This window comes from Mixophyes fleayi, chromosome 6, assembly GCF_038048845.1.
Source record: "Mixophyes fleayi isolate aMixFle1 chromosome 6, aMixFle1.hap1, whole genome shotgun sequence".
In the NCBI taxonomy this organism is placed as follows: Eukaryota; Metazoa; Chordata; class Amphibia; order Anura; family Limnodynastidae; genus Mixophyes; species Mixophyes fleayi.
The window spans coordinates 128,710,712-128,722,283 of record NC_134407.1 but is presented as its reverse complement, the minus strand read 5'-3'; the positions used below and the strand labels follow the sequence as shown (position 1 = coordinate 128,722,283).

Below are 11,572 nucleotides of genomic sequence, written 5' to 3'. Positions count from 1 at the left end.
CGCATCCCAATCTCACATAGAATCGCGTCATTTGACGCGATTATCGGTGAATCACGCCATTTTGGAGGGCGGGAGGGGGTGGGACGGGGCCAATCGCATCATTTTGGCCCCGCCCCCGCGACGCAAATTACGGTTTTGCGGGGGGGGGGGGGGGCCAAAATGACGCGATTGGCCTCGTCCCGCCCTCCAGTCACGCCCCCTCTCCCGGAAACAAGTTTCCGGGAGTTGGTAAGTATGCACTTAATAATCAATTATTGGGTCCCATTTATCTATAAAACTTGAATTCCAGCCCAAAGCACCTGGCAGATGACATTCTAGAAACAAACAAGAAATTTGAACACGTTAGAAGCTGGAAGTAATTGCACACAATACTGTCTTCTGTCACCGGGGATCCGAATACAGGAGGAACATACAATTCTGAACCCAGCATTTCATAAGCAGCCAAGTAAACAGGAAATGAAGATTATTTACACCAGCACTTCTTTAAGAAGTGATAAATATCTGCACATATTGCATCTCTATATATACCTCTTTATACTTCAAGCAGAAAATAATCAGGAGACAATATTTGAAGAAAGTGTTTGATCTCATTAAAAGACAGCTGCCTCATGGGTCTTGTAGATCTTCAGTGAATGTTGTGTTAATGGCAGCCAGCTCTGAATTGAAAGCAGCAAGGAATAAACACATAGCTTCACCATGCCAGACCTCAGTCCCAACACATTGACAGATCTACAGAAACCTTTTTTCTATTGTTCTGGACTGATGAGAAAATCCTGTGGAATTGCTCTCTTGGCTCGATAGATGCAGAGGCAGCAAGTTCTCCACAACATCTAATAATCATTCACCAGAGCCAGCTCGGGAGTCAGATCTACAGTAATGTTTTTATACAAAGCATCATATGTGATATTCGGGGAGTAGTTCAGGTTATTTAGCCCGTCCATGCTTTGGCGCTCTTTTGATCTTCTGAGCAAAGCATAACTGAGGGTAAAAAAAACACAGATCAGAAAGTGCATTTGCATAATGATATATTTAGATCATAATTTAACATTAATATTACTGATAATTGCAACACAAACAATGGATATTTTAGTAATCACAGTGACGTAAAGCTCAGGACATGAACAGTGTATATTTCAGTGATTACAGTGCCACAAGGCTCTAGACATGAACAGTGTATATTACAGTGATTACAGTGTCACAAGGCTCTGGACATGAACAGTGTATATTTCAGTGATTACAGTGTCACAAGGCTCTGGACATGAACAGTGTATATTTCAGTGATTACAGTGCCACAAGGCTCTAGACATGAACAGTGTATATTACAGTGATTACAGTGTCACAAGGCTCTGGACATGAACAGTGTATATTTCAGTGATTACAGTGCCACAAGGCTCTGGACATGAACAGTGTGTATTCCAGTGATTACAGTGTCACAAGGCTCTGGACATGAACAGTGTATATTTCAGTGATTACAGTGCCACAAGGCTCTGGACATGAACAGTGTGTATTCCAGTGATTACAGTGTCACAAGGCTCTGGACATGAACAGTGTATATTTCAGTGATTACAGTACCACAAGGCTCTGGACATGAACAGTGTATATTTCAGTGATTACAGTGCCACAAGGCTCTGGACATGAACAGTGTATATTTCAGTGATTACAGTGCCACAAGGCTCTGGACATGAACAGTGTATATTTCAGTGATTACAGTGCAACAAGGCTCTGGACATGAACAGTGTATATTTCAGTGATTACAGTGCAACAAGGCTCTGGACATGAACAGTGTATATTTCAGTGATTACAGTGCAACAAGGCTCTGGACATGAACAGTGTGTATTCCAGTGATCACGGTGTCACGAAACTCCGGACATGAACAGTGTACATTTCAGTGAACACAGTACCACAAAGCTCCAGACATGAATGGTGTATATTTCGGTCATCACAGTCCTGAAATGTTCCAACCATGATCTTCCTACAATCAGCACTTCATGTTAGAAATACAGGTAATTATCCTGTCTGAAGAGAAAACCTATAACATAATCTCTTTATTTAACTGGTTTACAACAGCCTGCATTGTATCCGCATAGGCACGGTCGGCTCATGATCCAAACCTAATGTCAACAGTGCTGATGTGTTCAGGCACCACTAACAGACCAGGACAGTCTGTGACCATTTGATTTGGTTCATGGCCTCTCAATTATCTAAACCCCAGGAATTATTTTAAAACATTGGTGACTATGTTCTAACTTTAATATGCCTATATGCAATCCATGAATTTAGATTTAATGGAAATATGTTACATTAACAATGTTGGAATTAGAGAACAGGAGGCCTAGGTCAATCTTTTTGTTCTTACACCCCTCCCCTCCCCCCATCACACAGAAACACACAATTACCTTCAAAAACAAAAATAGGGGATAACAGGCACTTCCTTCGCTCTATACTAAGGGAAGCAAACAACCACAGTATAGATGATACACAATGGAACAAACAAGATCTCCACAAGAGGGTCTGAAGATAAAAAAAAATGAGTGGTGGAATCCAAACAACATAAATAGTATTAAATCAAAGGTGGTAAATAACAACAGCATAAAACAGTCTTCAGAAATAAATATCCATATATTTATTATGGGTTTAATGAGTCTTCCTATGGGTATGGATAATGGAATAACTCTTAACAACCCTATCCCCATGTGAATCTACTTACAAAATGCAGAGTAGAATCAAATTCAATGAACAGGGTAATGCTGATGTCTTGTTGTAAGTTGATATATTTTTTCTTCCAAGAAGTAGAACGCCAATATTAGGTCACAATGTACAATAGAAACGAAACCCGATGTGTGATCTACATTCCCTCGAGAGCCAAACGAAGGGAAACAGAGACTTCCAATCGGAAGCAGGTGTCAGGTCCTCCGATTTTGTTCAATACAAGGGGAGAAAGAGCGAGATACACATAGCGTAATACTGTCTAATGAAAACAACTGATTTTATTCATGACACACATTGTTAAAAACATATAAAATTGTGTATAAATATATGGAGCTTATGCAACAGTGATCTCTGTGATTTGCACCAGGGGGCATATTTAAGACCCATCACAAAATATGAAAGTTAGTATTTAATCCTCCTCACACTGCTAAGGATGGAACTAACTTTCATATTTATTAAAAAACATTCACACGAACAGCAGTTCCGAACTACTGTTACAGTGAAGTGCAAAACTTTCACTTGCCTCTTCTCTTCTTCTCCCAAGCGATGCTGACTGTGATGATGTTTCCTCTTTTCAACCTCTGTGCGCATTCGCTGACCGAAAACCTCGGGCATGCGTACAGAGATCCTGGACTGACAGAAGGTGAGTCATGTGACAGGGAGGGATCACATGATCCCTTTACACATGCGCTGTGCAGCTCTGCTCTTCAGAGCAGAGCTGTCTTCAGTGAAAGTTTTCAATTATGTTAATTACAGTAGGTAACGAGCGTTAACAATCAGCAGGCAGTTAACGCCCGGACTGAAGCTGAAAACTGCTTAAATGCTATGCTTCCTTCACAGATATCCGCTTCGCATAATATCTGCTCAAACAACAGGTGTTTGAGCCAGATATTACTATGCGAAGCGGATGTCCGTGAAGGAAGCATAGCATTTAAGCAGTTTTCAGCTTCAGTCCGGGTATTAGCTGCCTACTGGTTGTTAAAGCTCGTTACCTACTGTCATCTGGTACGAATCACAGAGATCGCTGTTGCATAAGCTCCATATATTTCTACATTTTATATGTTTTTAACAATATGTGTCATGAATAAAATTAGATGTTTTTATTAGACAGTATTACGCTATGTGTGTCTCGCTTTGTGTGTTCTCTCCTTTACTAACAACCACATAAAACAAAAAATAGTTTTCAATCCTTATCGCATTGATATATTTCTCATATTTCTGAAAAAACTTCAGCAGGGACAGCAGTCAGGATAAACTGCTGTCCCTGTGAAGTTTAACACTTACCTTTTCACTGCCTGGCCACTGCGAAGAAACTTGCGATGCCGGCATCTTCGTTGAACTTCATACCAGACCGAAAGTATAGGGCATGTGCACAGAGACTATACTAGCGAGGAACTGTTATCATGTGAAACGGAGGGATCACATGATCCCTCCACACATTCGCTGTTCTGACAGCAATGAAAGTTTTCAGTTTCAGCTGGCGTACATTAACATAACAAGTTTACGAAAATTACTCATTTTCCAAACGAATTAGATTGCGTTAGTGAGCAGTCCCCATACTATTTTATGGGCACTGCTCAGAAAACGAAATAGAATGCAAAGCAGCAGATGTCCACGATATTTGCTGCGATGCAACAATCATAAATTTGAAGGATCACGGTATAGGTCCTTTGGGGACATTACACTGCTTGTAAATAGGCCGCCTTGTATTGAACTAAATCGGAGGACCTTACACCTGCTTCTGATTGGAAGTCCCTGTTTCCATTTGTTTGGCTCTCGAGGGAGTGTAGATCATCGTGCAACACACATCGGGTTTCGTTTCTATTCTACATCTTGACCTAATATTGGCGTTCTACTTCTTGGAAGAAAAAATTGATCAACTTACAACAAGACATCAGCATTACCCTGTTCACTGAATTTGATTCTACTCTGCATTTTGTAAGTAGAATCACATGGGGATAGGGTTGCTAAGAGTGATTCCATTATCCATAGGAAGACATTGAACCCATAATAGATATATGAATATTTATTTCTGAAGATTGTTTTATGCTTGTGTTATTTACCACCTTCGATTTAATACTATTTATATTGATGGAATTCCACCACTAATTTTTTTGTCTTCAGACCCTCTTGTGGAGATTTTGTTTGCTGCATTGTCTATCATCTATACTGTGGTTGTTAGCTTCCCTTAGTATAGAGCGAAGGAAGTGCATGTTACCCCCTATTTTTGTTTTTATGTAATAGGTCAGCATTTTGGTGTTGCTGCTTGGGGTTAAGACGGGCAGCATCCTTTTTGGGTACCTGTTGAGACTCTTTGCCATTACCTTAGGCTGTAAGCAGACCCACTTCCTTCTTCCACTGGTTACATATATAAGGTTTACTTTTAAATGTATTAGCTACTGTCTCTAATGAGTAGTTTTCTAGTTTTCAAAATTGTCCATAGATGCTACTAGATGCTATTACTTCATTTTAAGAGAGTATTTAAACTGTGATACAATTGAATATTGAAAAGCTATATGCATAGTCATACGGTGTATTAGATTCCACACCAGAGGCAGCAATGTGATCCCTAAGAAAACTTTGTTAGGTGTGGTTGGGATCATGGGTGACATTTGATGGACTGGGATTGTTTAATCTTTTGTGTCTTACATAGAAACATTTTTTGATCAGCCCTGGAAAGAATCCGTACCATTTATCTATGCTTAACACTGTATAAAAGGACTACTAAGCACAAGAATGACTTATTTAAGCTCCCTATCACAAAACACCCATCCTTATACTTACTGGGAAACATATTTTATCGACAAAGTACATTGCAGCCCCATGACGTAGCTGTAAGAGTGGGAGAGGGACCTTACAGTGTAGTAACAGTCTGATACTCCGAACTAGGCTCACTCAGTAAAAATATGTATTGTGATTCACTGTGAAATCTGACCAGCCCGTGCTGACAGCGTAGGGGGCACAACACACATGTGATGAGGTTACTGTTCAAGTATTCCTTCCGCATACTGCCAGGTTTAAAAAACATACTTGCTTGGTGAAAAAAGCACCTCACAAATAAAAGGAGTAGAGTGATAGTAAGAGACAGAAGGAGGCTACTGCGGCTCAGGAATTATAAAGGAAAATTGCTGTACAAAGTTTCTAAAGTTCAGCAGAAGCATGGTGATTTTATATATATATATTATATAATATTTCTATATTCAACAACACACTTACCGTCCAAGAAACTGGACTTCACCTCGATGATGGTGGGGAATAGACTTGTATTTTCCAATATCCCCTTCAGGCCGCGTTACAGTGTACCCTGCATATTGCACCCTAGTGTTAGATAATAATAGTACTCATTAGTGATATTGTACTGTTGTAGCTCTGCCGTCCTACTTATGCTCTGTACAAATGTGTATGTAAATTTGTGCATTTCAGTTCTACCTCCCACCACTTGGAATTGAGACCTCACAGCAGTGACTGCCAATGCCAGCCCAATGGGTTGCTGACACTAAAGATTCCCCATTTATTACCTATTCCAGAGATCGTCATCTTCGCCACCCCAGCCCCAGAATGCATTGGGGAATCCATTAATTTTATGAAACTGCTCCACTGTTAGGCCACTGACTCCTCCAAAGAACTCTTTGTAAGGCAGCCTGGAGACAAAAAGTTAAAAGAGTAATTAGCATAAATGTAAACTAGACAGATAGGAAAACACATTCACCCTCAGGTATAACATGATTTATCTCTTGGACAGCCTTAGAGAGCACATTGTGGAGCCAATAAAAACTCCCTTAAGTGAGAAAGATAATCTGTCATAATCATATCCTGTCTAGTGATAGATCAATGTGTTATTACAGGGCGTTTTATAGCGGATGGGATCTGTGTGGCACAGTCTAGAACTATATGCTTTATCTTTTTGTCATATGATAAATGAAGGGTATTTCCATTAAACAGATATGAAATAAAGCAGATGCTTACTCTGGCATTACTACAACTGCCATCATGTATATATTTATTCCCCCTACTGCTGTCAGCGGCTAACAATTTACATGAGGATTGGCAGTGAGATGTGACGGATATGAAACCAACTTACAGGTACATGTATTTGTCCAGCTTGGCTGCAAAATGTCGTGGCATATTTTGACAGCCATAATAGTTGCGGTCATTCTCAGGGATGTGATCGATGTCATGAAATATCAAACAGTCCCAGTCCAGATCCTTCATTGCTTCCATAAAGCCGACATTAAAGAGCATTGCTCGATTAAATGGCTGACTTCCGGCCTGTAAATACAACATAATATGAAAGAAATTTAATTTTGACCAAAAATAGAGCAATATGAGATATTTGTCATCTACTGCTAGATGAACTATGCATCCTATGATCCTCTGTCAGATGCTGCTGAATTAGAGCTCCTATAATTCCTTCAATTGTTGAACTACAATTCCCTAATCTTCTTTCAGATGCTGGTATACAAATCTCATAATCCTCTGTCAGGTATTGCTGGACAACAGAACCCATCATCCTCTGTTAAATGCTACTGGACAACACACACCATAATCCTCAATCACATACTGCTGGACAACACACCCTATAATCCTCTGTCAGACACTGCTAGACAACATACCCCATAAAGCTCTGTCAGATACTGCTGGACAAAACAGCCCATAATCCTCAACCACAAACTGCTGGACAACACACCCTATAACCAGACACTGCTGGACAACACATCCCATAAAGCTCTGTCAGATACTGCTGGACAACACCTCCATAATCCTCAATCACATACTGCTGGACAACACACCCCATAATCCTCTGTCAGACACTGCTGGACAACACACCCCATAAAGCTATGTCAGATACTGCTGGACAACACATCCCATAATCCTCTGTCAGATACTGCTGGACAACACACCCCATAATCCTCTGTCAAATACTGCTGGATAACACATCTCATAATCATCTGTCATATACTGCTGGACAACACCTCCATAATCCTCAATCACATACTGCTGGACAACACACCCCATAATCCTCTGTCAGACACTGCTGGACAACACACCCCATAAAGCTCTGTCAGATACTGCTGGATAACACATCTCATAATCATCTGTCATATACTGCTGAACAAAACACCCCATAATCCCCTGTCAGATACTGCTGGACAGCACACCCCATAATCCTCTGTCAAATACTGCTGAACAACACATCTCATAATCATCTGTCATATACTGCTGGACAATTTATCTCATAATCCTCTGTCAGATACTACCTGACTATACACCCATTAATCCTCTGTCAGATACTGCTGGACAACACACCCCATAGCCTCGGTCACATACTGCTGGACTATATACACAACATAATCCTCTGTCAGGTACTGCTGGACAACACGCCCCATAATCCTCTGTCAGGTACTGCTCGTCAACAAGAGCTGCTGGCCGATCCCTGTGCATTTCCTATTCACTGCACATGTTCAATATAGATGGCCCAGAAAAATAACATCCAGATATAAGAAAAGTGGGATGACAGGTTTCAGCATGCCCACAGACCTAAATTAATTACATAGGACCTGGCTGCACACTTTGCTGTATTTTCAATGGCTGGTCATTATGTGATACATTGGCCAACTTGCTGTTTCACACCAAAACTACCAACATTATGGAGGGATCCTTGCTGAAGAACTTGTCAAGAAAGAAAGTGTCCTATATATCCAAATTCTGAAAGAGATCCCATTGGTCCAGCAAGGCTGTATAATCCCCTATATAAAACAGGGCATGAATGAACTTTGTTTAATCTAGGTCCTGGCTGGTTGTTTTATTAATGAGGCAGGTGGAGTGGGTATCTCCACTTTGGTGGCTATGCCAAAATTTTAAAAAATACAAGTAAGCATCAGCCAATTCAGCTCTAGGATATCTGTGTAATATGAAAAGGTACAGAGGGACGCCAGCCTATTGCACCATGGCCTACAAGGAGGTAGTATGACCCCTCACCTCAAAATCAGCCCTCTTCAACCTAGGCTCACAATCCCTACCATGATTCAGGGAGATCTTCGACATGGGTTCCCTTAACCACTAGGGCCAGTATGTCCCCTCATACTTAAGGAGCCCTGTAGCAGTGGTTTCCCTAACCAATAGGTGGCAAAGCCTCAGTACAAAGGCTCTACCAAGTTACACTGCTGCCAGTAGTAGGGTAGTTAATGGGATCACCTTAGAGGTGGCAGCAATGCAGCTTGCCATAGGGAACCTGTGTAATGATAAAGGGGTTCTTGTTTAATTGCATCTCTACAGGTATGCCCACACAAGCGGTTTCTCTTCAAATGGAATGCAACGCATTAAAAAAGCGCTTGCAAATTAATGTAGGATATAGATCAAATAATTCCCATCCTACACTATTTCAATTCCTCATATTTAACAATACAGTTTTTGAGGATCGTTGTCCTTTAAGAAAAGGGTGCTTTGGGTTCCTTACAAGGTACAAATACATACTGGGAAATTAAATGGCTTCTAACTTAATTTCCACTGTGCAATTGCTGTGCAGTAAGCCCCACTGAATATGTAAACATTTCCTGTGCAGCACAACGTAATATGTTGGTGCTAAAAAAATAAATAAAGGTTAAAAATGATGTAGCAATAACACTAATCATTCTCCAAAACAGACTCTCCCAGCACTACATTTTGCGGAATATTGCCAACCAATCAGAAGTGTGGACCTGGGTTCAAAACTGTAGGCCCTTGGCTCACATTTTGAACTGGCTGAATCAGGGGTGCCACTGCTGAACGGTGCCTACAGATATTTTCCCTAATTCCAGTGAATGCAGCCTCACCAGGACACAGAAAGGTATACAACAGCAGAGGGATCCAATGCCTTTTTAATAAATAGTAAACTGGAACTTGCAATGAGCTAGAACCATTTTTTTAAGATATTGTTTGGTAAGATTAACAACATTAATGGGAAAATCTTCATCAGAATTTTGTAAACTTTCTTGTATACATGACACTCAGAAATAGCGTTTTCTGCGTATATGACAACAGGTGGATTGTGGATAAAGACACAGTTATGTGGGTAACTGACCAGCAGATGTCCCTGTTGTTCTATTCATTTTTGGACAACCCCCCTTAATTCTATATTTGCCCACTGCGTATAAAATGTGTAGGAAATAGTCAGTCCACACTGTTTATGTGTCGTTAGCTGCTGCGGTTCACAGTGTAGAAAAGGATTATTTTTCCGGTCTTATTCAGCTACTCAGATCTGTTTTAACTAGGTATGGAGGAAGAGAGTCATCTTGCAAGGCAAGCCACAGCATATTTACCCCTAAATGCAGGTGACTAGACAGGGGGAGCAGAAACTCTTTAAAAAACCTTTACATACATTGAATGTAAAGTACTTACAGCTAATTTAAGGAGAATTCTAACATAAAAATACTATTTATAATAATAATAAATGCTGACTACATTCACACAACCCATTATTGCAGCTATTCAGGGGTAATGTAGTTTTCTACACTGGAGCACAGACCCACAAGTGAAAGGAAAAATTAGACCCCTCTCTAGAGAGACACTAAGGGGAATTATTGCAAGAAAATATGTGGCTACTCACAAACCTCCCTGTTTAGAGCAAGCAGAAAGTGTACTGAGGAAGCAGGTATTTTACACATGTCCTATGTAGGAGCAAGACCTTGAATCACTCACCTGTTCAATAACATAGAATGCAAACTGCAAGCGCTGACTCTGGAGCATTGGGATGAGGTGCTTGAACAGAAGTGGGAGGTGCTCATGTCGATTTCGGAATGGGATGAGAATAGCCACCTGGACAGACAAATACAATGGAAACAGCTGAAATTATATTTTTATACTTATATATTATTTTCCATTGCAATTTCTGCTGTTATTTTGTTATGGTAAAAATCTTGGTTCTAAAATATAAGGACAACTTGTATTTTTAGTATGAACAACAGTCAAATAAATCATGCAAATTCCTATTTGTGCTCAACGGTTGTGTTAGCACCAACTAGTGAGAATGGGCCTGGTTCATTAAGGAAAATTAAGCAAAAGTATGTAAGTAAGGCAAAACCATGTTGCATTGGAGGGAGAGGTAAATTTAAAATGTGATGGCAGATTTATATTTGGGGAAGGGCATGTCATAGATCAACTTTAAATTTCAGTGTACAAATAAGCTATCAAGTATTTGTGTGCTACATGAAAAATCAGAAAATTTACTAATTTTTTTGCTTAACTTTCCTTAATGAATCAGGCCCTATATCACTAAACCATGCATGGACAATCTTTACCTTCCACCGTGGAATGCAATCAGTCGGCTTCCAGTGACCTCCCATTCTGATGGAGTCTTTAGCAAACAGCTGGTGGACGTCACTCATCTGCACTTCACTCACGTTCACGTCTATAGGGCCTTCTAAATATGAAAAGAAAAAGAGTATCAAATTAGGAGCAGTCTTCCAGCAACATAATCTGCTCAGACATCCCATCTTCAGGGAAATCAGTATCTCCTTTCAGACTCTATTATGATCAAATGTCTCAGAAAAACATAATTATTTTTTTTACATGTTGCTCAATGAAACCAAAGTTATGTTCCAGCATATAGCAAATCATGAGAGATGAAGACTAAGTTTTATCATGCATGGCTTCTGGTCTTCATAAGAAGTGCAGGAAGCCAAGTATTTTTAATGGTAGTTTTCAATGTCCCCGCAGATGGGTTATCTAAATTAAAGAGCAGTAACTTTATCTTAATGATTTGACATTGTCAGTCCAAATCATATTTACCAGATTAATGTAATGCTGATAGACTGATTAACCCTTGTATTCGTAAGTAGACACTTGCACTGTGCTCAGAAGTCAGACAACACGAGTTTACTACAGC

At 40.1% G+C, this 11,572-nt stretch overlaps 1 protein-coding gene across 1 annotated transcript in view; it reads right to left on the bottom strand.

The window, feature by feature from the left end:
* Positions 1 to 225: 225 nt before the first annotated feature.
* B4GALT5 (beta-1,4-galactosyltransferase 5) overlaps positions 226 to 11,572 on the bottom strand; it is a 28,765-nt gene continuing 17,418 nt past the window's right edge. Inside the window, exons 4-9 of the mRNA XM_075176415.1 lie at positions 10,986 to 11,107; positions 10,387 to 10,503; positions 6,791 to 6,978; positions 6,228 to 6,350; positions 5,926 to 6,027; positions 226 to 978 (exon numbers count right to left, since the gene is read on the bottom strand). Of these exons, the coding sequence (XP_075032516.1) occupies positions 831 to 978; positions 5,926 to 6,027; positions 6,228 to 6,350; positions 6,791 to 6,978; positions 10,387 to 10,503; positions 10,986 to 11,107 (800 nt within the window). The 3' untranslated portion in view covers positions 226 to 830. The remainder of the gene's footprint in view (positions 979 to 5,925; positions 6,028 to 6,227; positions 6,351 to 6,790; positions 6,979 to 10,386; positions 10,504 to 10,985; positions 11,108 to 11,572) is intronic.